Below are 27212 nucleotides of genomic sequence, written 5' to 3'. Positions count from 1 at the left end.
GTATCTCTTAAGGCTTATGAGAAGGACAGTATAGTTGATAAAGTAGAATCCTATGCCCCATGGAGGGGGGATCTGGAATTAGGTGGAGGTTCACCATGAGTGGGCAGAGATGAGCATAACTTTATAGATTCAGCAGCAGGAAGTTGTCTGGTGGCATTTATATTTCTGTATGATAAGACAAGAAGCAAGACCATCCGCTTGGGCAGGAGTTGAGGTAGATAAGGTTTGAGTTGAATATTAGAGTCACTCGAGCAATAGATATTGTGGAGAATAGGAGAGCAAGCTAGACCCAGAGAAGCATATTTGTGGTGCCAAGCAGTGTTGAGGCGAGCTTGGTGATGAAGAATTTATGTGGATAATAATCTACCAGGTCCATTCTGGATCCTAGGAGCTCTCATGAAGGAATAAAAGCACAAAAGTAAGCTCAGATAGGCTAATGTTTTTAATCAGATATTTGTAATGAAATTAGGAGTTAATGAGGACACTGTCAAGAGTGTATTTGAAATAATAGAGTTCACACTGTCTAGGAAAAATAGTGAAGACAGAAAGGAGCTGACCAGATGAGAGAGGGTTTAGAGAAGACTGTTCAGTGAGTTCTGTGAGTAGGAATGGCTTGGGAGTGATCACTGATAGGGTTTTAAATTCAGAGAGGAGTATTGAATCAATGATATCAAAGGTGGAGAAGTCTGAGCAATAAACTCTTGGGTGTGGTTGAATGATCAGTGGTATTTTTGATGCCAGCTCATTCATTCAACAAATATTGATTGAGTGCATATTGTAGGCCAAGAAGCATTCTAGACACTACAGGTACAGAGATGAACAAAATAAGGTCCATTTCCTTTCCTCTCCAATAATCTATGAAGTTCATTCTTTTATAAAGTTTACAGTCCAATAAAGGATATTATATATATTAAAATTTTTGACATTTATAAAATAAGGTAAGATAATATCTTCATTGCAGAGAAGATTTCTCTATGTGTAATTCTACTTGGAACTAATAATAGTAATAATAATACTAAGGGTAAATATTTACATATGTGTGGCAAAGAAAGTATATCTAGATGTTTTGACTGCTTTATTTTTTTTTAAATTCTACTTACTTCATTATGAAAATTCACATCTTCCCGCCCTTAGAATTTTTAAAGATACTTTTATGTGTCTTATTAGTCTTGAAAATAAAGAAATGTATGAATGTACTTTTAACATTCTAGTGTTTGTAACTTTTTATTCTTTGTTTTTTTAACTGTTAGAACATTGTTTTCTGCAGTACACCAGATGTTGATAATGCCTGTACTAATCTTACACTAGGGATTTGAAGTAATGTGTCAAGTAATTATGGTTAAACAGTTTAGGAGGCAAGAAAGACTTGCAGTAAGTTAATATATTACATTTATTTCATATTTGGTAATTTCCCTACCTTTTGTGTACACATACTCACATGTGTACTTACAAGCATTTTACTGGAAAGAAATTAATACTTTAAAATGATCCGCCGAAGTTCCAATCAGTTAAAGTTCAAATACAGGTTATTTGGTTGTATTTAAGGTTTCTGTGGCCATAGCTAGCTCACAGAAGCCCTAAAATTAAAAAGAAGCCAAATGCATGAAATCACAGCTAGGTGTGAACATGGGCTGGATTTGTTACCAACCATCATGATTTCTCATTTCAGGGGATGGCATGGGTGCTTTTTAGGTGACGTGGCCTGAAAGAAACAGATGCTGGTTAGAGTTCAGTTTAGAAATCACCACCATCTGTAACCCTGACAAGAGGACAGGGTCTTCTCTGTGGGGGTTCTGCTGTACCAGAGCTTATCTAGTAGGCGATGATAAGGAAGCTACAAGGCGATATGCTTTATTGAGAAGTTACAGCTTTACCATACTTTAAAAATGGTTATAAATGAATTAGATTTTATAATAGTCCTTTATTTGGGAGAGTAGGGGTGGGGTGAGTTGGATCAAAACAAATCCAGGGCTTTGTGAAAGCTACTCAGTGCTCTTCACTGAAATACACCCCTAGCTCTTGGATTTTTAAAACAAGATCTCCTTACATAGGCCAGACCGGCTTCAAACTCACAGTCCTGCTGCCTTGGCTGGTACTTGCTGGGATTCCAGGTATGCACCATTTACTATGCTAGAGAGTTTTGATTTTTCAAGGTTCTTAGGCTCTTTAGTATAGAAACTTTAAGGCTCTTTAAGGACTTCAGTATAAAAGGTTGTGAACTGGTCAGTTTTCTACCACCAACCTCACGGAGCCCTTATAGAGCCTGCATGGTTTACATGAGAGGAGGATTTTTTCTAGTGCAGATTTTGAAAGTTAGAAAATCAAATAGAAATTTCTTAATAGCTATTTCTCCTGTTGTCAGATAGGATGTGAGTTCATTTTTGACCAACAATCTCACTTTTTATGATCTTTAATACTTCTGTGAACCACCCGTCTGGAGGCCTGCCTCTAGGATTTGTGGTGGGTATTGTCCTGAGAAGCAGGTTTTTATGACTGTGAAGGCATGAGGATAAAGCCACAGCCTCATGTTCATGTATGCTGCTCTGTAAGAGCGCTGTGTAGAGTTGGATATCTAGCCTCTCCTTACAACTTACTGTAGAGTTGTATATAATATATGAAGTAGACATTTCCTCAAACCACTTGTGAACATGATTTGACAGTTTTGAAAGTTAACTGTGTAGACACCATCTGGTGGAAACTGTCCCTGCAGATGAGTCTAAGAGCTAACTAAGGAAATTTCATCTTGGTTGCTTTTACCTCCTTCAGTTTGCCCCCAGTGTCCATTAGAAGAGATATCCTAGATGGGGAAAGTGGGTCTTTTCCTGCCTGCAAAGGAGAGGTTAGTGGAATGAGAAAGTAAGCCAGACTGAGGGCCTCTTAAACATTGATCCATTAGTAGGTAATGACTTTAAAAACCTACCTCAAGTTCCTAGGCATAAAATGTCCCCTTTCCCAAATGTCACCATGCAGAGCACTATTTCTAGAGTGGAAAGAGGCGGTACAGTCAAAGGCTAAGACCTTGGACTCTGGAACCTGACTGCCTAGTCAGAAAATCAGACTGTCTCTTCCAGCATATATGTCCTTGGGCACATTATTTGCTCAATCTGTGTCTCACTTTCCTCCTTTGTAAAATGTACACAATATTTTAGTACCTGCCTCATGGCATGATTCAAAGGACTAAACGACTCCATGTGTAGGAAATGCTCAGGAAAGTACCTGATACAAAATACATGCTATAGAAATGTTAGCTGCTGTCACCTTTAACACAGTCGTCCTACTTGATACATATCTTAAAAGGAGCCGAGACTGCAAACGCGATCCCCTTTCATAGAACCCATTAAGAGAAAAAAAATAGTTGAGATCATAAGCCTCAGTGTAGAACTGTGAACTAGCTGTAAATTTTTCACCATTAATGACAAACAGAAGACAACTGTGCTCCTATAAAGCTGTTGACAGTAGCCCCAGAGAGGTCAAGGCCTGGCGCATGTGTGAGAGGAGGTTGTGCTCCATGGATGACTTGCTGCAAGGCTGGGCTGCAGTTGGCTCCAGGTACTGAACTGTGAAGCCTCACTTGCTCTTTTTGATTTAGGAGCCTTGGCTTTGAATCTTGTATTTTGTCTCTATTCCTGTTTTCCATTTTTTCTAATTTTTTGATCCTTACTTTAAAAATTTATGACATTTTTCTATGTTTTATGTATCTTTATAAGTCACTTTAAATCCTGTCTGGAACAGTGTATAAATAATTATCTTTAAAACCGATCATATCTAATTACTAACATTTGCTTAATATTTATGCTTACCAGTCTACATCTATGCAGAGAGGTACGGGCAACTTTCCATCTGGGCAAGCATACTGATTAGATTTCTCAAATTTCATAGAAAGATGTCAAAACAGCCATATGCTCATATATTTTCCAAAGCATATGGTTAATAATAATTAAAACTAAGCAGCTAACAATATTGGGTATTTTATTTTAGGCCAGACACTATGCTATGTCTTTTACTTGTGATGCATATTTGAATTCTCACAGTCCCTGGCAGGAAGTCTCATTATTGCCATTCTTTCAACTGGGAAAACTGAGCCTCAGAGAGCTCAAATAACTTTTGCAAAGTTCATAGAAATGAAATGTCATGAAGATTTCATTTGAACATAGGCAGCCTGCCTTCAGATCCAGTACTTTCAGGTACCGGCCTATGCTATATTTTCGTTAATTAGAAATCTAGTCCATCAGAACTCCAAGTCCTCATAGGAGAGGCTGTTTTTGGTGTTAGAGAACATTCACAGATTTTACTTTAGTGTTACCTTTGCCATTTTCTCCTTTCCCTCTCTACTACTTCTGTGGCCTGAACTTGTTTCTTGTCATGTTGCCCTGGGATTTACGTCACACATGTCTCAAATCAATGTTCTTCACAACTGTTTGAGTGCTCTAAAATGTCCTTGCCTTACCCAAAACACTTCAGTGTGTCCTGATGTCAAACGCAAACTAGCCAAGCATCTGTGCATAATGTGCCAAGCTCCTGGAGACCTTCTGCCCCTTAAGTAGCACCCTCCCTTTCTAATTTGTCAGTCATTATCACGGGAGTGCTTGCTATAGCATGTTGCTTTATGCCTCCATGCTTTTTCCTCTTGATGGAAAGCCCTCACTCTACTGGTAACCCAGCTGCTACCCATTAAAGTTACATTCAGTTCATGTGCTCCTGCTGATAATTCTCTTTCTAGTCTCCTTTCCGCCCCGCTGGGTTAGAGGCTCCAACTTGGGGTGTGTGTGTCTGTGTGTGTGTGTGTGTGTGTGTGTGTGTGTGTGTGTGTGTGTGTGTGATCACTTTTTAGACTTTAGAGACTCTTATTTAATTTCAAAATTGTTGATAATTTTATGTGTATACAATGTGTTGTGATGTTTACCCCATTACTGTCTGTTGTCCCTCTCCCATTCCTCCTAACCCCCTTCTTTTCCCACACTGCTTCCCCTCTGGCTTTCATTTATTATTAAGTTTTGTGCATATCTTGTAACGATAGCTGCAGCTGTTGTGTGTAGATGATGGCAATGATTCTATCGTATCCAGAAGATTAGTTTTCATAACACTCTTCCTAATATTCTGTCTCTTTCAATCTTTTCTATCCCTTCTTCCAGGCCTCGGAGGTAGTGAAAGAGTTGCCCCATTTAAGGCTGAGCACTTAACATTCACTTCTTCTTAGCAATTTAGAAACACATGACTCTCTGCATTAACCATCACCCACTACAAAAAGAAACTTCTCTGATCCAGGGTGAGCATAGCACTAATCCATGGGTATAAACATAAATATTTAGTAAGTGGTTTAGTTACCACATAAAAATTTAACAAAACATCTGTATTACATTCCTCACTAAGGCCTGTGGCCTCTCCCACTATAGGCTTTTGATCAGGTTTACAGTACAAGGCATGTATTTCTTACCATACACCAGGCCTCAACTCTACCTAGAAAGTGGTTGGTTATGCCGTAAATAGCCATGTCACTATTGCACCAGTGGATATATCTTGCCTGGCAAGTCTTACTGAATCACACAGAATTCCCAGCTGGGTAAGATCATTACTGGTTTTTCTCACTCAGCAGCCTGCTTAGCGCATCCCAATATTATTAGTGCTATCTAGTGGAGAGGAAGCTTCTAATGTAGTTCTAGCTTAGTTATTCAAAGTGCATAGTATCTTCAGCAACAGTGTCTTTTCTGATTCTGCTGGATAACCAAGAGCAATGACAATATTTGGGAGAAGCTGTGGGGCTCCCTAGACAACAATTCATGAGTAGTTATCTGGCCTTGGGATTTCATTTAAAAAATACATGGCTTCTAAGAACAGCTTTAATGTACCAACTATGCATACATTTCTTTGCTTACTTTTTAAATGATCGTTCAAGTGTCTGCTTCTCTGACTATGTGATCTTTGTGTTCATGGTTTATGCTTTATTATGTTACCCTTAGTTAGCTTGCATAGTACTTAGAACATAGTCAAGGTAATCAGTGAACACTGATAGAATTGTACACACTATGGAATTCAGAGCACCAAGCCAGGGAGAAAATTAGAAATCATACAAATGTTTAGAGGTAACTATGAGAACAGTAGAGTGGTCTCATGGAAAAGTCCATGAGGCTAGATAAATTTATACTTAGAAATTCAGAAGACTGAAGAGAGTTGAATATTCATAGATATTAATTGTGATAGAGCTTTTGGTTGATCTCCTTCAGGTATTATCATTGCCCTAGTGACAGTGAATGGAATCCACTCTGGAATGCACCCAAAAGAACTTTTAACCATTTGAGATGCCAAATCTAGCAACTTTGCTATTTGAATCTATGCTAAATTTCAGCAGTCTAGACTAGATAGTTAAGACATACTTATTTCCATGAATATATTTATTAAACACTTCTAGGAAGGAAGTCACCCTAAAACGGAAATGAACAGCTGACACAACAACCAACACAGTAAGTATTCCAATGTGGACATTGTATGGCAGCTAGTGCCTTTGAGTGTAGCAGAATCCAGATGGGATTTCTGGAAGCATTGAATCCCTAGAAGCTAGCCTGCTTGTTTTCTCTTTGCCTTCTTTCTATATTACCCCATTTCTCCTGTTCTTTTCCCTATGCATCCTTCTCCTCTTCCCTCCCCCATTCCTTTTCTACTCTCATCTCCACCCTCTCTTCCTTGCCTTACCTTTTCAAGACACAGTCTTGCTGTGTAGCCTGGGTTGTCCTTGAAGTTGTGATTCTTCTGTCTCAGCCTCACGAGTGCCAAGTGAAGGCTTTTTTCTCTACATAATGTGGTTTTGCTTGTTTTGTTTTAAGTTCTAGAGATTGACCAGACCTTCTGGGTTTTTTCCCACTTTATCATGCTCTGAAATCAACTGTTTTACCTTAAGATTGTCACATAAGTAAACCTACATGGATTCTGGGTTTTTCAAAGCCTTAAGAGCTATCCTTCACCCATGTTTTGGAATCTCATAGATATAACACGTATTAGTTGTGACAGTGATTTACAACAATCTGCTTCAAATACTGTCATTTTCTTAGTGACAGTTAAGAGAGTCCACTCTGGCATGTGCCTTAAGACTGTACATGTTTCTGTGCTGCATTATATGCACCAGGATAACTTTATTGTAGACATCAGAATGATAACTATTTCCTAGTTAACATTACCTTGCATGTCTACATACAAGCATATTCAGAAAACATAGGGAAGGTAGTTTCTAAGAATGGGTGCCCTCAATTCTCCTGTAAGCAGCTGTTCAAGGGTTTTGATTCATTACCCTTATTATTTAAATGTTTAGCCTTTAAAATATGTACATTTATTTAGCACTGTACTAACAGCATATTATGAAGAATGTACAAAACGATAAATAAGAATGAAAGATAAATACTGTAAAGAAGGCTTTAGCTCAGCTATTAAAAACAAGGAATTCCTGAAATTTGTGGAAAATGGATTGAACTAGAAATGATCATAATGAGTGAGTCAACTCAGAAGCAGAAAGAGTCAAATGGTGTATACTCACTTATATCTGGACACTAGCCCAAGAGGCATGTCTCATGAAAGTCTTCACTCACCAGGAAAGTAGGACAGAGAGGAGGACATCCTATTGGGGTTCTAGATGAGAAAAACATGGGAGAATGGGGAAACAGAAGGATCCAGAGGGTCCTAGAAACCTACAAGAAGAACATTATGATGGGCAGATCTGGGCCCAGGGGTCCTGCTCAACCTATGGCACCATCCAAGGACGATATGTGCAGTAAACTTCGAACCCCTACCCAGATCTAGCCAATGGACAGGTCATTCTTCACAGTTGAGTGGAGATTTGGGATCTGACTTTCACATGAACTCTAGTGCCCCATATTTGACCACGTCCCCTGGATGGGGAGGCCTGGTGGCACTCAGAAGAAGGATAGACAGGCTACCAAGAAGAGACTTGATACCTTATGAGCATATATAGGGGGAGGAGGTCCCCCTCATTCACAGTCATAGGGGAGAGGAGTAAGAGGAAAATGGGAGGGAGGGGGAATGGGAGGATACAAAGGATGGGATAACAATTGAGATGTAATATGAATAAATTAATAAAATATATTAAAAATGAAGGCTTTAGCAGCTATTAAAAGTGATTCCATTTGTACTGAATGTGATGAAAACAGTGATATTAAATGCTTTTACTATATTAGGATGACGGGATGGGAGAGGGGAAAGGAGAGACAGAGGGAGAAAAGTGTATGTGAGAGTGGGCATGCAAATACCATAGCACATGTAGGGCAACCTTTCAGAGTTAGTTATCTCCGTCTACCTTGTCTCCTTTTTGGTGTTTCTGTTGTGGTACACACTGCCTACTCCAGGCTAACTCTATATTTAGAATTCTGGGCAGTTCCCTAGTCTCTACCTGCCATCTTGCCATTGGAGTGGCAGATATGTACCGCAGCATCTGGATTTTTATATGAGCCCTGGGGGTTGAACTCACGTCATCAGGCTTGTGAGATAGGTGCCTTTACCTAGTGAGCCATCTTATCAGATCCAAGAGCAGTGATTTTAAGCAAAAATTTGGTTTATGATATGGTTTCTTAAAGATAATTCTAACCAATGCTCATTTTATGGTTGATTTTTTACAAAATATATTCATCTACAAATGAAAGAAGTGCCTCGTTGTATTACTAACTAAATAATAGTGCTCACAATTCCACATATTCATTGCTTAAAATGTTTTGTTATTATTTCACCTTCTATGCTCTGATCATGCTGTGGGGTATGTGTATGTGTGTGTGTATATATATATAAACACACACACAAATTGTTAAAGACTTCTTGAAAGTCTTTATTTAGGGGAGCATGGGAGGGAGGGGAAATGATATAATTATAGACCAATTACAAATTGTACAAATGTGGTACAAGGCTGGAAATTATATAAAGAAATATGTTAAACCTAGTTCATATTGTTCTAATTTTTTAAAGCCTTGAAATAAAATGAATTTATAAGTTAAAAATAAATAAAGAAGCATCTCCTTACTCTATATTAAACTATTTTCAACACTAAAAGAAATAAAACTAAAACCTATTTAACATTTACAAAAAAACTCAGATGTGTAAATTCAGTTACAGATATATAAATTTATTTTATAAATAAAGAAGGCACTAATGAAGTTTAACAGTTTACCCAGAGTCACATAGTAAATGACAGAGTTGAGATTCAAATTCAGCCTGGCTCTATAGTTGTAGAGCTTAAGCCCAGAACCACACTGCATCAGAAAAACAACTTTTTTTTCCTTCTCTCAGCTCCATTACCACATTTCAGTTTTTGTGGATCTAAATCTAAATGCATAAATACAAATAGATTTCTCAGTGATGACACTGAAATCATACTTTGTGTCAGGTACTGTTCTAAACCTCTGGGTGTGTGAGTCCATACCCAAGAATTTCTTTTAAGGACATCACATGTGGCAGAAGTTTGTAGTTTGAATATTGCCATTTTCACATTTATAAATACACTCCATGTTTGAGAGAGATTGGGGGGGATTGGTATATTTAACAGTTGTAACACATAATCAAATCTATTGTGTTTTCTAATTCGCATCACTTTTCATCTTTAGAACACCAGTATTGATTTTTAATTTGAGTACTATTTATGGAGATGTATATATCTAAATGACTTTCTAGGGTATTTCCAAAGGTCAGATAGCTAATAAATAGAGCCAGAGTTTGCATCCAACACTGTCTAACACCAGTATTTTCATGCTTTCTTTTTTTCATTTAAAAAACTATCTTTAGAATTTAACATACTTTAAGATAGCTCCTTCCTATGAGGATTTATATTTAGTCTTATTGTAACTTGTTATGCCATGTTTGGTTGATATCCCTGGGAGGCCTGCTCTTTCCTGAAGGAAAATGGAGGTGGAGTAGATTTAGAGCAAGAAGGGATGTTGGGGGAGGGGAATGAGAAGAGAGAAGTGAGGGGAAACTGTGGTTGGTATGTAATATATGAGACTGTAATATATGAGAAGAATTAAGAAAAATATAAAAGACAGCCCCTTTCTTCCCTTTGTAAAATCCAGCTTTGTTGGAGTTAGCAGTTAGCATTATGGTTCATATATTATTATTTCTTTTATTTATTTATTTATTTTGAGAAAGGGTTTCTCTGTATAGCCTTGGCCGTCCTGGACTCACTTTGTAGACTAGGCTGGCCTTGAACTCACAGAGATCAGTGTGCCTCTGCCTCCCTGAGTGCTGGGATTACAGGTGTGATCCTCTACGCTTGGCTAAATTATTACTAATTAATCTATAGGATCACAGTGCAGATTATGTAGAATTATAAATATGTCTACTAAATCAAACTTATTGTTCAGCTTGCCATGTATTTCTTAATTTTTTTCTGCTAGAACTATTATTAATTGAAACATATGTCAACACTCTGTCCTGAAATTTAGTTTCTTCCCTTGCTTTGGTATTTGCATGGAATATTATCCTCACCTTCAGCAATAAATAGATGCAATTTCTTACTAAAGAAGTTGCCTATTCTAGAATATCTGGTTCTGGGCCTAGGCCCTTCCAAATGCTAAATCAATGAAAACTGACACTACATAACTGCACAGAACAAACAAATGGTCCACCAGAGCTCAAGTTTTGACAAGTGATCTTAGCTATGACTTGGCCCTTTTGAATATACACTTAGAATAGAACAGAAGTGAAGTGGCATAGCAAGTCCTCTTAGGCTTTGATGTCACTATTATGAGGGTCTAGTCCATAAATTGAGAGTATCTGAACGGCTGCAGCTTTTTATATAATGTTGTGTTTGTCTATCTTTCTGATTATGTTTATGGCTCTATTGTTTTTCTTTACTCTGGTTTTTAAAATGTGATATTATCATTTGCCTTAAAATGATATAAATCTAATTTATTGCATAGGAAATCATTATTTTTTATTCAATACATTACTTTTTCAATTTCCAGAGAATATTGTATCCCATAGTATGCAGACAGCCATTGTGGCAGAGGTGAGGCAAAAGGCATGTTTATTTGCTCAGATATTAATGACATGCTTAGTCCGTTATGAGTTCTTCTTTGACCTATGAGTTAATTAGAAGTATCTTGTAAATGTTCAGACAGTACTGAGATTAGAATTATCTTTTAAAATTAACTTCTTATTTAATTTCCTTGCAGTCAAAGATTGTGGTTTGTATGAAAAATACATTTTTTAATTTATTGAGAGTTATATAACAGTCTAGTGCATGATCATTTCTTGGGGTAAATATTCCAAGTATGCTTGAAAAGAATACTTATAATTGGACATATAGTTTTTATGTGACATTTAAATCAAGTTTCTTTTGTTGCTCAACTTGTTTATACCTTTACTAATTATTTTGGTTTCAGTTTTTTGAAATAGGCTCTCATGTAAACTAGGCTGGCCTCAAACTTCCTATGTAGCAAAGAACACCCTGAACGTTCTGTTCTTCCCGTCTGTGCCTCCAGAATGTTGGGGTTACAGGTGTAAGCCACCATACTTTGTTGATAAACTGGTAGGCTTGAACTCAGGTCTTTATGCATGCTAGGAAAGCGCTCTCTCTCTCTCTCTCTCTCTCTCTCTCTCAGTTGAGAGCCATGAGCATATCATGTTCTAACAAAAAGCATTACCAAAGATGCTTGATGGATTTCTACTGTGAATGTAATGACTTATAAACTTCTTCATTGTCAAGAATATTTAAGAGGCATGTAAGCTGGCTCCAACCCATGTTTCCTCTCATTCTCTTTAACAACAAAAATACTCATAGGGCTAGAGAGATGGCTCAGTGAATAATAATGCATATTACTCTTACAGAGTTATGTTTTCAACACCCGTGTGGAATGGCTTACAACTGCCTATAACTCCACCTCTATGAGATCCGATGCCCTCTTCTGGTTTCACACACACACACACACACACACACACACACACACACACACACACACACACACACATTAAAATCAGTTATTTCAATAAGGCAAAAAAATCTACTTTCTCTGTAAAAATTTTTACATGTAAATAGCATTATATTTGTTTGTCTCTTTCTTCCTTTACCCAATCCCCTGTCTATGTAAGACAGAATTAGGTATTTCTGTAAGTTTCCATAGATTTGACTTATAATTCCTTGATAGCATTTAGCACAAATACTGTGTTCATGTCTGTAAATTTCTGAAATGCAGAGACCATGGTTTACTTATTTCTTTATCTCCAGTGCTTTGCAAAATACTCCACAGTGTGGTGCTCAACAAATGTTCATGAAATGGGAGAAACTGCTCTCAAGTGCAGGGCCAGTGAAAGCTATTTGGGAAGTAGCGGGTGTGGTAGAGTCTATTGAAGCATTATTAGGAAGCTGACTAAATTCCAGGAACATTGGAGCCAGTCACGAATGGAGAATTAAGCCTAAACTGGTAGCCCCCTTCAATACAGAGACTACCTGCCTGCTTGTTTGGGTTAATAGAATTGGGAGTAAAGAACCCTTGAAACAATAAAAGTTGGATGATTGAGGACCTCCTTCATGGAGGGAGAGTTTGACTCAGCTGTACTGTGATCTTTCCTGACTAAGATGGTTATTCTGAATGACCCAGCCACTTCCCAGAGTCATGAGTGATTTCTTGAAAACTCATTGTAGGCCATGGTTCAAGTGTGAAAAGTAGAAATAGTGAATAACAGATTCTTTTACTTTTCCTCTTTAGCTTGACTGAAGGTGAAGGTAGCCTGGAGAAAGGCTCTAGGGCTCTGTAGTGATTTTAGACTTAATCATCTTCGCGGAATCAGTTGCTCTTTTATTTTAGACAACTCTGGTCATTCGCCTTGCCAGGTTGCTTTAAAGGAAGGAGAGTGGAAGACTAAAGACATCATGTCGGAGATACTAGACCTCTCTTTTCTGTCCGAGATGGAAAGAGATTTGATTCTCGGTGTTCTGCAGAGAGACGAAGAACTCAGAAAAGCAGATGAGAAAAGGATTAGGTAAGAGTCCCAGAAGTAATATGCACTTCCAGGTTTTCAACCAAGGATATCCAAGCTTTGCAGTTGCTTATTTACTCACCATCAGAGTTTTTATTGTTTTAAAGCTTAGTGGGTCTAGTTGGGATCTTAGTTTTTGCTCTTGCAGAACCCAGTAGCCTTCCTGTCATCACCTCAACTTGTGTAGCCCCTGAATCTACTCGTGCTTCTCTTTTGGGCCTTGGCAGGCGACTGAAGAATGAGCTACTGGAGATAAAAAGGAAAGGTGCCAAAAGAGGCAGCCAACACTACAGTGATCGGACCTGTGCCAGGTGCCAGGAGGGCCTGGGCCGCTTGATTCCCAAGAGCAACACTTGTGTGGGTTGCAATCATTTAGTGTGCCGAGAATGCCGCATTCTGGAAAGCAATGGTTCCTGGAGGTGCAAGGTGTGCGCCAAGGAAATGTGAGTGTCACTTAATTGTATAGTAAAGAGGAGAGATGAGTTGGGCTGTCCTGTGAATTTTTCTCATCAACCTCGTTAGTTGAATGGAAAGAGTCATTATTTGTACATGTTTCAGTTAGGGTTTCTATTGCTATGACAAAACACCATGATCAAAAACTAAATTGATGAGGAAAGGGTTTGTTTGGATTATACTTCTGTATCGCTGTTTATTATTGAAGGAAGTCAGGACAGGAACTCAAACAGGGCAGGAACCTGGAGTTAGGAGCTAATGCAGAGGCCATCAAGGGGTGCTGCCTATCGGCTTGTTTCACATGGTTTGCTCAGTCAGCTTTCTTATAAAACCCAGGACCACCAGTCCATGGATGGCACCACCCATAATGCACTAGGCCCTCCCTCATTGATCACTGCCAGAGCCCGCTCTGGACAATATCGAACAGACCCTAGACCAGAGAGTAAGGCTGAGAAATAAAAGATCAGAAATAAGACACTGGGGCAAGAAATAGTCAGAAACACAGAATAGACTCGCAAGGGCCTGCAGTCAATACCACATGACATCTCAGCTTTATTCACCAGTTCAATTTATACACATCTCAGGCATGGGGAATCAAAGCAGAAGGTCACTCTCAGGAGATAATGCAGACATTCTCACGGGAAAGGTGGTGTAATCTCAACTGACTCTCAGCCTTGAGGCCACAGTGTACTTTTTCTGATAGTCTGAAGACCTTGAGTGTATACACTTGGCAGAACATCTTGCTTAATCACAGTCTTAGCAATCTATGTGATTCTTATGCTGGAACAGAGAACAGGAAAGCAATGCATATGGACAAAGGGCCTTTACAAAGGGCTCCCGATAGATCACTAATTTAGAAAATGTCCTACAGCTGGATTTCATGGAGACATTTCCTCAATTGAAGCCCCCTCCTTTCCGATGGCTCTAGCTTGTGTCAAATTGACACACAAAATCAGCCTGCACAATGCATCTGACATTTTCTTTTCTTTTTTTTTTTCCCCCTAGAGAGCTGAAGAAAGCAACTGGAGATTGGTTTTATGACCAGAAAGTAAACCGCTTTGCTTACCGAACAGGCAGTGAGATAATTAAGATGTCCCTGCGCCGTAAACCTGCAGGTATTGTTCCTAGCTAGAGGCTGTTTGAGGGATGTAGCCTCAGGGATAGCTAGGCTGCTGTGGAATCCAGCTGTGTTCTGGCGGTGGTGAGGTAACTGCAGGGACTCAGCTGGTTTGTGGTACTCTAAAAGGTTGTATCTGTCCCATCTGCAAGTGTGTGTTTGGGGGGAGAGGCTTTGAAAGTTGTTTTCTTCCTTGCCCTCATTATTACTACCCTGTCATGCCTTTGTTTTGAAGCGAATAAAAGAGAGCTAGTGGGGCAGTCCCTTCTTCAGCAGCCTCAGATGGGTGATGTCTGGCCCGGAAGAAAGATCATTCAGGAACAGCAGAAGGAACCCAGGTGAGAGCCAGGGAATTGGTATTGTTTAATCCTTCCATTGCTTTTACTTCATTTTCTAAAATAGTAGGCATTGTTAGGAGGAAATTGGAAAGCACAGATAAAACAGAAGAAAAAGAAGAAGAAGAAGAAGAAGAAGAAGAAGAAGAAGAAGAAGAAGAAGAAGAAGAAGAAGAAGAAGAAGTAGTAGTAGTAGTAGAAGAAGAAGAAGAAGATACATCCCATTAGCCCTATGAAAATATCAGCATTTTGGCAAATTTACTTTGTTCTTATGCCTCACTCTGGTGTGAAAAAGGCTATTAGCTCTTAACACAGATTTATTTACTTAAAAACTTATGTGTCTGTTCGCAGGTATGTGCACAAGTGTGCAGGTGCCTACAGAGGCCAGAAGATTGTTAGATACCCTGGAGTTGGACTCAGAGGCAGGTTTGAGCCACCTGACATGGGTTCTGGGAACCGAACTTGGGTCCTCTGCCAGAGCGATATGCATCCTTAACAGTGGAGCTGCTTCTTCTCCCCAGTCCCATATTGCTTTTCTCCACACCTTTCTATTCTTTTCTTGTATTCTCTGTGTTTGATATTAAAATTAATTTTCAGGCTTTGTGATACTTTCTTTCTGTTATGCAATCATAAATCAACAGACTTTAAGACTCGGTTAGTTTTAGTTTCATATTTATATGTATTGTTTGCTACTCTTGAATTCTTTATTTTGGCTTTATTTCTTGATTGTCTAGGTTTCATCATTGGGAAGTTCCTTCAAGAAGGGTCTGTGGTGTTTGTTGCATTATTTCATGTTCAGAATGCCTGTTAACTATCTTTGCATGTCCATAGCATCTTATCTCAGTATTACAGACTTGAGTCATGTTTCCTTTCTTTTGGACTATTGTAGATGTTGCTCTGTTATCTTCTGTCTTTGAATCTAACTATGAAAGAGGTCAGCTTGACCTTTTTACCCTTGTAGGTAATTTTGTGTGTGTGCATACATTAGTGTGCATGGGTATGAGAATTGGTGTTGATATAGTTGGATTTACTGGAATTTTTAATAGTAATAATTAAAGAATATAAGTCAATGATGATTATTCTGAACTTTTTTGATATATATTATACTCTTGATCATATTTTTCTTCATTGTTGGAATTTTTTTCTGTACCATGTCCTTAAACTTTTTTCCTGTTCTGCTGGTTAGGGGTATACCTCAGGACTATTGGAGTCCATAATCCTCTATTTCTGAAATGTTTTGAAAGCTGTATGATGCAAAAGCAAAAGAGGAAGATGTGAGCAATTAGACATGGAGAGCCCAACTTATTCTTTCCCTTCATGCTATTTGGGTTTGGGCCATTCTTTTGTCTTTCTTCATCTCCCTTCTGTCCCTTCCTCTCTGCTTGCTGACTTTAATTTAATGGTATGAAAGAATTATCTTGTTTGATTTAGTTTTTATTTTCTTCAGTTGTTTTTTTAAATCAATTTTTGTTTTATCATCTTGTTTTTGAGTTCCTGCACTTTATCAAGTCTACATTTTGCTTGTGCAAACAGATAAAATATATTTATGCAAACTAAGATGGTGGTGACATTGTTATGTGATGCAAATTTGTGGGTGCACCATCATATGTAGACACCCTCTTTGAGTGAAGTATTGTTTTGTATCACACAGTTTGTTTTAAATTAATTTTTAAAAGGTTTTAAAGTTTTATTTTGGAGCTAAAGACCGAACCCAGGGCCTTATGCTGCTAGGCAAGTGCTCTACCACTGAGCTAAAATTTCAACTCAAGATTTAAAAGTTTTAACTGATACACACAAAAAATGTACATACTTATGGGATAACATATGGTATTTCAGTAAATGCATAATCATGTAATGCTTAAAGTAAGTAGAGATACTTTTCATAATTCTCACCTCTTATGGTAAAAACATTCAAAACTATTTATTTTCTTTAAAGATATAGTACATATTATCTTGTATAGTCATATAAATGGAGGGTTGAGCACTAAAACATCTTACACTGATCTATAACTTAGTGCCTTCCCATTCTCTCTTCTTTTGACAAGCACCGTTTTACTCTTATGTGTATGGATGTTTTGTCTGCTTGTATGTATTATACCACATCCAGTCCTTGTTCCTGCAGAGGCTAACAGAGGATATTAGATCCCCTAGGATTAGAGTTACAGATGGTTGTGAACTTCCATTTTGAGGCCATTTTGAGCTGTGTAGTAAAAGCAAAGATTAAAAAGTTAAGTCCTCCAGCAACCTAATCTTATTTGTTTAATCATTGCTAATGGTCATTGATAATTTTGGCATGTGAACTACCAAGATCTTCATACACACCCATGTGACTTAAACTCCTGCATTTTAATTGTTTTAAAAGATTATATTATGGCCAGGGTAAGTTTAAAAATTAAAGAAAAAGAAATTTGAAAACATTACTACAATCCCATAGAAAAGGAACAAAAGATCTGAACAGATATTTCATTAAAAATACTATGCAGATGTCAAATAATGATGTTCAACATTATCAATCACTAGACTACAAATAAAATAACAATGAGACACCATATGTCAACCAGGGTGGCTATTATTTCAAAAGCTTGACTGTACCAAGTTCTGGATGCAGAACGACAGGAATACCCATTCACTTCTGTGGAGAAATGTACCAGTTATCTGCTCTGGAAAAGTGTAGTCTTTTAAAAGGTCACTGTATACCTACTGTGTGATTCAGATGTTTCATAGATAGTTAACATAAGAGAAGGCAAGGTGTATGTCCATCCAAACACACACACACACACACACACACACACACACACACACACACACACATTCATATTCATAGAAGTTTCATTTATTTTTAAGACAAGAAGGAATTATTTTATTGGATTTTGGCTAGTGCTAGGAATTGAGTTTAGGGCCTCACATATGCCAGGTAAGTGTTCTCCTATTGAATTATATTCCCAGACCTAGAATTAAAAGATATTTTAATATATGGACCTGGAGAGATAGCTTAGTTGGTAAAGTGCTTGCTGTTGTACTACAGTTTAGGTCCCCCAAACCCACTTAATAGTTGGTTTGGTGTGGCAGTTGGGGAGGCTTTTACAAAGGATCCCATAGCAAGATGATGGATGGTTTGCATGTCACCCAGATACCATGCCTCAATATATGAGAAAGAGGGATCAAGGAGAACACCCAAATGCCAATCTTGAACACACACACACACACACACACACACACACACACGTGCCTGCACATTTATACACCTATGTATACACACACACATTTTAAATTATATTTTATCACAGAATTAATTAAAATTATTTTGCATGCATAAAACACTGGAAAACTACAATTAAAGCAATTATAAATTGTATTTTCCAGTGTATATGATGACCTCCAACTTTAACATTAACTTTTAACTTTTCCAGTTAAAATATAGAGTTTGAAGCCCAAGTCTGCTGCACAAGATGTGCGTTGGAAGAGGGGTAGTCTTATATGGCAAGTGTATTCCAAACTCTATATTTTAACTGTTAAAGTTAAAGTAGTTGGGGGTCATCTTATATGCTGGGAAATAATACGAGAGAGAGAGAGAGAGAGAGAGAGAGAGAGAGAGAGAGAGAGAGAGAGAGAGAGAGAGAGAGAGAAACTAAATAAATATATAATCTATAAAACCAAACGATGGCATACTAATATACTAATAGTAATAATACAAGTTTGACAGGCTAAATTATACTATACCAGTAAAGCTACTTCTCTGCTTGCATTTTATCTTCTTTTCTTTCTTTTGTCTGTAGACATTATCTTGTACAGATAATCATAGCTGCAGTGAGTTTATGAGTGGAGCAGTAGGCACGCCATGTCCCCAACACAGCCTTTAATGGTACTCATCCTCAGCCTCCGGCTACTCTTAAATTCTATCCACCATTCTGTGATGTTCCCTGAGCTTTGCCAGAGGATGGGAGGACAGTTGCTATAGATATTGTATTTAGGGCTAAACACTCAATAGGCACTTATTCTCTGTGCTTTGATGGATTATAATTCTTTGTATTAACTGCTGACTACTGCAGAGAGAAACTTATTTGGCCCAAGTTGAAGGCAGCATTAATTTATGGGTGTAAGTATAAATGCCTAGAAAGCACTTTAACAACATGCCAAAACATCAATAGTAGGCTTTTTCCTAGGACATAGGTTCTCAATCATCCTAGTACTGTCACCTTTTAATATAGCTCCTCACGTTGTGCTGACCCTCCCAACCATAAAATTATTTTTGTTCATACTTCACAACTGTAATTTTGCTACTATTATGAATTGTAAAGTAAATATCTGATATTCAGGATGGTCTTAGATGACCCCTATGAAAAAGTTGAGCACCGCTGTTCTAGGGCCTCTGACCTGCTGAGCCATGAGCTTTTAATCAGGTTTACACTACTAGGCCTGAATTCTTTCTGTGAAACAGTTTGTTATCCTCATAAACTTCATGCCACTATTGCACCAGTAGGTGCATCTTGCCTGGAAGGTCAGTACTGTAGCATGTAGTGGTTTTTTTTTCTCCCAGTGGCCAATGTAGCACCTTTCAGTACCATGAAAGCTTATCAGAAGGAATGAAGTAGTTGTATGGCCTTATCCTGGATTCTAGTTCATTGGCATATGAGTCTGTTTTTATGACAGTACCATGTGGTTTTATTACTATGGCTCCATAGTTTAACTTGAAAGTAGGTATGGTCATACCTTCTGCAGTATTCTTTTTGCTCAGGATTGGCTGCTGGGGTCTCTTGTGCTTTCAGGTGAATTTTAAGATTTTTTTCCCTTTTATTTCTATGAAAAAGGTCACTGGGATTTGGTAGGGATTATTTGAATCTGTAAATTGCTTTTAGTAAAATAGCCATTTTCACAATATCGATTTTTCCAATTCATAAACCTGAGAGGTCTTTCCATCATCTGGCATCTTCCTCAATTAATTTTCTTCAGTGTGTTAAGGTTTTTATCGCGGAAATCTTTCACATCCTCAGTTAGGTTTATTCCAGGGTACTTTTAGGCTACTAAAACTGAAACTGTTTACTTTTTCAGTTTGCTTGAGATTTATATATAAAATGACTGGTGAATTTTGTGTATTAATTTTATATCTTGCCATTTTGCTGAATGTGGTTATCAATTTTAAATGACTTCTGGTGATGTCTTTAGAGTCTATTATGTATACAATAGCTTCATTCATGATAACTAAAACCTGGAAACAATTCAAATGCTCACCAACAGGTAAATGGATAAACTCTGGTTTGTTTATGCCACAGAACATTGATCTGTTAACGAAAGGAACAAACTGTTGATAATGCAGTGTCATGAATGGACCTCAGAATACGTATGCTGAGTGAAAAGTGCTACACAAAAATGTACCTGAGTTCTGAGTGTGGTGGTACAAATCTTAAGTCCTAGCAGTTAGGAGGCAGAGGCAGAGGCAGAGGCAGAGGCAGAGGCAGAGGCAGAGGCAGAGGCAGAGGCAGAGGCAGAGGCAGAGGCAGAGGCAGGTGGATCTCTGTGAGTTTAAGGCCAGCCTAATCTACATAGCAAATTCCAGGTTGACCAGAACTACACAGTATAAAATAAAAAAGAGTACCTACTCTATGTGTCTGTATGATTCTGTTATATAAATTTCCAGAAAATACAAACTAATTTTTTTAGTGATAGACTAGATCAACATTTGCCTCGTAACAGGGCATTAGAAGGAAAAGAAGGGATTGCCAACGGGCATGTAGACACTTTGAGAGAGTGATTAATATGTTCCTTAACTAAACTGTAGCAGTAGCGTTTGAAGTGCATATCTATTACCAGAAATCATCAGCCTGCGTAATTAAGCACGTACAGCTTGTTTGTGTCAATTAGTTAAAAACAGCAGAAAACTGCAGCACAGACACTTTTCCAACGCCAGAGCACTTTGTTCATTTTTATGTTTGTGTGCTGCTTGACTGTATATATGTACTGTGATTTTATCAGATAGCCTTGGGTGTATGAGTCATCTGTTCCAGGTGATGAGGCCCCCTTATTCCTTTGTAGTTAAGGTTAAAAATGGCTTTTATTTGCTGAACTTGATTAACACATCTGACATCACTGGTCAGAATGTAATTTCTGAAATCTATGGCTTCTGGCTGTCTGCGACCTCTTGTCTCATTGGATTGAGAAGCCCCTTATTTATTATACACATGAAAACAGATTGAGTGAGTATAAGTGATTTTTACATACAATTATGGAGCCTCAGAGATAATTCAATTCAACCCTTTTATTTTTATAGAAAAGAAAACAGGCTAAATGATTTACCTGAGATCACACAGATAAAGACCAGGACTCCTCTCTGAGTTTGTTTTTACTGCACAGATGTCAAATAATTGCTTTTTTGCCCTACGGTTGTTTGCATCAGCTCAGGATCAGAACGTATTCATCTTTAGGGGGAAAAAAGAAATACAAGCACCAAACACTCCATGGGCTATTGCTGAACAGTGTCTCTAGTGGAATGATTCTGTTTGAGGTTCTTTCCTCCTTCTCAGTGAAGGTGACAAAAATGATGTTAAAGTAAAGTAAAGAAAACCAAGCACCTTGCTGTGTTTCATATGATAGAGCTGGTACATTTGTTAAGAACAACCTCTGTTTCACCTCCTGTATATGCTGATTTCAACTCAGCTCCTTCTGTTTGCACAGACCTATCTCAAACATCACCTGACAATCTGGAAAGTTTTTTTCTCTACTGGCTGCGACATTGTAGATTTGGTTACTTGTTCATTTGTTTGTTAAATGTATGTGAAAGCTTTACTATGTGCCAGATATTGTTTTATGCACTGGGATACTATTGTAGATACAAAAGGGCCCCTTGTTTGCAGATTATAGATTTGGGGGTAGGGAGCACATACAGCAAAGAAAAAGCAAATAATCAAATATATGTAGTCTGTCAGATATTGACAACCTAGATGGAGAAAATGCACTAGAGTGAAGGGATAGGGGATGCCAGGAGCACACACGTGTGTGTGCTGTTTTCCTTAGGATACTTAGGGCAAGCCTAAATTGTAAGGTGATATTTGAAAAAAAAAATGTAGGGGCAAATGTGGAGAATTTTTGGAGGGGATGAGCATTGTAGACAGAAAACTTAGTAGGTAAAATGGAGAGATGGCTCAGAGGTTAAGAGCACTGGCTATTCCTCCAGAGGTCCTGAGTTCAATTCCTAACAACCACATGGTGCTTCACAATCATCCATAATGTGATCTGGTGCCCTCTTCTGGCCTGCAGGTATACATGCAGACAGAACACTGTATACATAATAAATAAATAAATAAAATAACTCAGAATGAGTTTGACACACGTGTTATCTGGAGTTGAGTTGGGGGTAGCTGTGCAAGGAAATAAGTACAGAAATGGATGGGAAGCCAGTTGCATAAGAATTTGTTAACCTCTGTAAAGACCATAACTTATTTTGAGATAGAGAAGGATGTTAGAACCAATGTTATGATGACTGCTTCTTCATGTTGTTGTTTTAAAATTGAGATAAAATTCACTTAGCATTAGACTATTTTGAACTTTGTGAAGTTCACTTCTATGCGTGTTAGAACTTTTAGGATGTTGCACAACCGTCACAGTTATTGATTGTCAGAACATCCCTACTACTCCAAAAGGAAACCTTGTACCTTAAGTAGCCACTGCTGTTTCTCCCAGCCCTTAATATACATTCTACCTCTCTATATTTCATACCTTGCACTTATCATCTGAATTGACTCAGACCAATTGTGGACATTCTGATGGGTTTATTTCAGTTAACTTAAAGTTTTCAATATCCATCCCTGTTGCCGCAGACATTCGAGCTTTATGCTCTTTTGTAGATGGACAATATTCTTTTGTATTGTATTTGTATTTGTATTGTATTTTGGTTATCCCATCATCTGTAGATGAGCCTTTGGATTCTTTCTACCTTTGGGGTAATAAAAATAATTCTAAGTGAAGCGGAGGAGATGGCTTAGCCGTTAAGAGCACTTGTTCCTCGTATAGAGGACTTGGGGTTAGCTTCCAGCACCCTCTTGGTGGTGATTCATAACCATGTAACTGCAGTTCCAGGGGATCCTGTGCCCTTGTACTGACTTCCATGGGCACCAGGCATGCATATGTCACACAGACCTACACATAGTCTGAAACATTATTACACGTAAAATAAATAAATGAACAAATCCTAAAAAAAAAAAAATCATGGAAAGGGAGTATAATGTTACTGCCAGGCCTGTAATCATAGCATTCTGGAAGCATAGGCTGATGGAGCTCTGTGAGTTCAAGGCCAGCTGGGTCTGCATATAAAAAAGGACAGGCTTAGGATATTTACAAAGTAGGAGATCTTAGTTTTCTGAAATGTGGAGTGTGAAGAGGAGTGAAGGATAAAAGGTGAACCTGGAGGCATAAGAAGGGGTACATCATTAGAAGTTTCATGTTATGCTAAGGAGTTGAACTCCTTCTCCACGGGTATGGGGAATGACTTAAGTGCTTGCTAAGTCTGTTCACAGGGCTGGGGATGCACCTCAGTGGTAGAGTCTTTGTTTAGCACCTGTGAAGCCCACAATTGTAAAATTTACTCACATTGCTGTTCAAATTATCAGTGAGTTTACTACTGTGGATCAGTTGGAAAGATATCTATCCAGAGGCAAGAGAGCTCACTTCCTGTAAAACACTGAATCTTGGTTTTTGTTCTAGTGTGCCGTTTGAGGTGCCAAAGCTGAAAAGTGGAAAGAGCACGCTGGAGGCTGAGAGCGAGAGCCTGGATAGCTACACAGCCGACTCTGATAGCACTTCCAGGTGGAGGTCCCCCAATGAAGTCACTTCTACCCATGTTTAGCTCTCATATTGTTCTCAAACACCAAGATGCAGGTTTCTTCTACCTTGAGTAGTCCTTGTTTAAGTCCTTGGCCTATTGAATGAATCTTTTCTCTGACTTCACCAGAAGTCTCTCTTTAGGACTTCTATTGATTTGGCTTTGAGCACAGCATCCTGGAGTGAGCGAACTTCCCTGGATGTGCACTGTGGAGGAGTCTGCTTCTGTTCCGTAGGAAAGGGTGTGTGTGTGTGTGTGTGTGTGTACATGCATGCACACACACACAATTGTTTGCCTGATGTTCTGCACTCCTTCAAGGTGACTTGGATGCAAAATGGGTCTTCTCCGTTTGGTTGCTATGGCTATGTCAGTGACTCTCCTTCCTTGCTAGAGCTTTGGGGGGTGCAGGCTAGAAGACAAAGGGGAACACACATGATCTAGTTCGAACTTCTGATAATTCTAGGAGAGATTCTCTGGATAGGTCTGGACTCTTCCCAGAATGGAAGAAGATGTCTGCTCCCAAATCGCAAGTTGAAAAGGTAAACTGAAGGCCATTGCTTTTGCTTTTCTTCCTTTTCCTCCCTCCCACTTCTTTCCTTCCCTCCTTCCCTCCCTCCCTCCCTCTTTCTCTCTTTCTGCCCCTGTCTTTATATCTCATCAGAAATTCAACTAAAATTTTACCTAGAATTCATTTGGAATCATCTCAAAGGTCTTGGCTCAAATACGCATGACCATGGCTTCTCTATCAATCTCTCCTTTAAGTTTGTCATTGTCATAGTCACCTTAAACTCTGACCCTGAAGCTGCTTGTGCATGTCCTTTGCTTGCTCCTTTTGTCTACCTGCAGGTCTTTTGCCATGTCCTTGACCTTATTCCCTTTTAGGACATTCAGCCAGGGAGCCCAAACGCAGTCTCTGTTGACGAGGGTGCCATGATCTTCAAGAAGAACACCAGAAAAGTCCTGAGGCCTCCAGGTAGCCTTCCCCTCATGGATTCACAGGGTTCATGCTCTAAGTGCTTGGCTCTCAGTGTGGAGTACAACAGGTTTCTTTTTTCTTAAAAATTTGGTCTTTCATGCAGAATACACGAAGTCTGTGATAGACCTTCGTCCAGAAGATGTGGCACAAGAAGGTGGTATCTTGGGAGACAGAAGCAAATCTGTACCAGGCCTCAGTGTGGATTTGGTAAGTACTCTTACATTTTTACTTGATCACTGTATTAACATTTTAAATTTAGAGTTAACTTTAGTACCGAATTCTCTCATCCAAATTGTTAAATTCTTTAGGAAAGGTGAAATGACCCATAGTCCCCTTGATTTCTGAAGTAGTCCTAGCTCCTGGTTTGCTTCAAGTACTGTCTTTGTTGTTGTTTACTGTTTGTCACATATTTAAGAGTATATTTGGCTACTCAAATACTTATTTTGACTAAAATGCAAAGACAGAGCCAGTGAGCTGACTGATGGGGCAGCAGCAGTTGCTGTAAAACCCTGACAGTGTGGGTTCAATCCCCAGAGCCCACATTAAGGTGGAAGGTGATAACTGATTTCCTAAAATTGTCTTTAGACCTCCTCATGCATGCCATCGCACATGCATGGTTGAACACACACATTCAAACAATAATAATAATAATAATAATACCAGAAAATACATACAATAATAACAACAACCATGACAACAATAAGAGTAAATTTTCAAACATACAAAGAGATGACTAGAGTGGGGTATTCAAATGGGAGAGTTACAAAACTCCCATGAAAATATTAAATGCTTATATTCTTTTGAGATGAAATATTTTTTAAAAAGATATGTGCATATATACTCACGTGAGATCTCAGAGCTTTTGCAGCCCTCTTTGGTCCTCATGGAAGGAAAGACAATTGGTTTTTGAACTTTACTCTTATTAACTCTCAAGTCTCCATTGTTCCAGGAAGAAGAGGAAGAGGAAGAAGAGGACATTGACCACCTGGTGAAGTTGCATCGCCAGAAACTGGCCAGAGGCAGCACTCAGAGTGGCTCCTCCATGGTATGTTCATGGCCTTATAGACACATGGGGTGCCCAGAAGGAAAAAGGAGCTAGCCTCCCTAGGGCAGCCTCAGACCTGGGGAAACTGTCCCAGTCACTCTTCCTAGGGAAGGGGCACACATTTGTTTCTTTGTTTCTGTCCTCACATTAGGGCTTAGGTGCTCAGTGTAACTTCTAGGTGACAGCCTGAACCGGTCATCTGCAGAGTCTCCAAGAGGTAGCAAAGACTCTGGCCATTCTTTCATTATAGCTTTGTGAAAAGTAACTGTAACTCCTGTAAGAGAATAGCCAGGCCATGAAGTAAACAAGAACAGACCTCTTCATCTTAAGCTGCTCCCTGTTCTTACACTAGATGCATCGTGAGAAAGATCTTTGCCAGATTGACATCAAGGTGTGGATAGGGATCAATATAAAACAGCCTCGGGAACACTTACTAATCAGGGCCTATATCTACCATAAGTACAAAGGCTGCTATTTAGACGAACAGATTTGGCAAGTAGAGTAATTAAATTTTCACACTCCCACTGGAAGAAACTGTAGGGCTCCCCTCACATACCTGACTGCTACCAGGGAGGAGGGCGCCTTTATATTTGCAGTGGTCGCTTTCTGGCTGCTCTCAGTTCTGCCTCAATCTTTTTTTCCCTCTAGATACTGCTAGATAGAAAGTAGAGCATTAAAGCCCCCTTTAAAACTGGGGATTCACACCTTCTAGCCAATGTTGCAACACACATAACACATACCATCGATGGACTTAGCTGTAGCAGAACTCTTTACTCCTCTTCAGCATTCTACAGATTGGGAAAATTATCAGTAGACTGTGTAAGATGAGGGAGGAAGAGCCACCGATAGTCTATATGAGCCAGGAGAACTACTAACCCAAACATGTATGGATGTGCTAGTGGCGCCGACTTACCCTCTGGGTAGAGGACTATTGGCAGTACTGGCTCCTTGTAGGCCTTTCTGAGGCTTTTGGCTTTAGCATGAAGGAAGATGAGAGCAACGAAGGATGTAGAGTGTGTCTTTCTTAGACCTCTGTAACTGCTCTCCCCTCAGAGTACCATTGGCAGCATGATGAGCATCTATAGTGAGGCTGGTGATTTTGGGAACATCTCTGTGACTGGCAAGATTGCCTTTTCACTGAAGTTTGAGCAGAAAACGCAGACTCTGGTCATCCATGTAAAGGAGTGCCACCAGCTGGCCTATGCTGATGAAGCGAAGAAGCGTTCCAACCCGTGAGTGCCTCTGGGACCTGGCTAATACCCTGACAGGAGAAAGTAGACCTTGGAATCTGTCTGGGTCCTCTTGAGTCAAAATGATCCCTTCTTTAGGGGAAGGATAGTGAGATGTGCTGTAATAAAGGGCCTAGGACTTAGAAAATGCAAAAATGACATTTATGACATAGTAGTTCATTATATGCCAAGCAGGAAAGTAAAAAAAAAAAAGGGGGGGGGATGAGGGTGTGGGGAACTTGAGAAAGGCTAGCAAATAATTTAGTGTGGCTCTTGGTTTCT

General features: G+C 38.9%; 1 protein-coding gene across 4 annotated transcripts in view; it reads left to right on the top strand.

Annotated features, from left to right (window-relative positions):
- Sytl4 (synaptotagmin like 4) overlaps window positions 1-27212 on the top strand; it is a 47478-nt gene that overhangs the window by 8320 nt on the left and 11946 nt on the right. For all 4 annotated transcript variants that reach the window (XM_051141424.1, XM_051141422.1, XM_051141421.1 and 1 more), the window contains exons 2-11: window positions 12792-12966; window positions 13191-13406; window positions 14422-14531; window positions 14769-14871; window positions 23563-23664; window positions 24144-24219; window positions 24563-24653; window positions 24760-24863; window positions 25606-25701; window positions 26755-26933. In XM_051141424.1, coding sequence (XP_050997381.1) covers window positions 12857-12966; window positions 13191-13406; window positions 14422-14531; window positions 14769-14871; window positions 23563-23664; window positions 24144-24219; window positions 24563-24653; window positions 24760-24863; window positions 25606-25701; window positions 26755-26933 — 1187 coding nt within the window. In that variant the 5' untranslated portion in view covers window positions 12792-12856. The remainder of the gene's footprint in view (window positions 1-12791; window positions 12967-13190; window positions 13407-14421; window positions 14532-14768; window positions 14872-23562; window positions 23665-24143; window positions 24220-24562; window positions 24654-24759; window positions 24864-25605; window positions 25702-26754; window positions 26934-27212) is intronic.

The sequence above is a fragment of the Acomys russatus genome, chromosome X (assembly GCF_903995435.1).
Source record: "Acomys russatus chromosome X, mAcoRus1.1, whole genome shotgun sequence".
In the NCBI taxonomy this organism is placed as follows: domain Eukaryota; kingdom Metazoa; phylum Chordata; class Mammalia; order Rodentia; family Muridae; genus Acomys; species Acomys russatus.
Note: the sequence above shows the minus strand (reverse complement) of the source record. Positions and strands in the feature narration are given on the sequence as shown.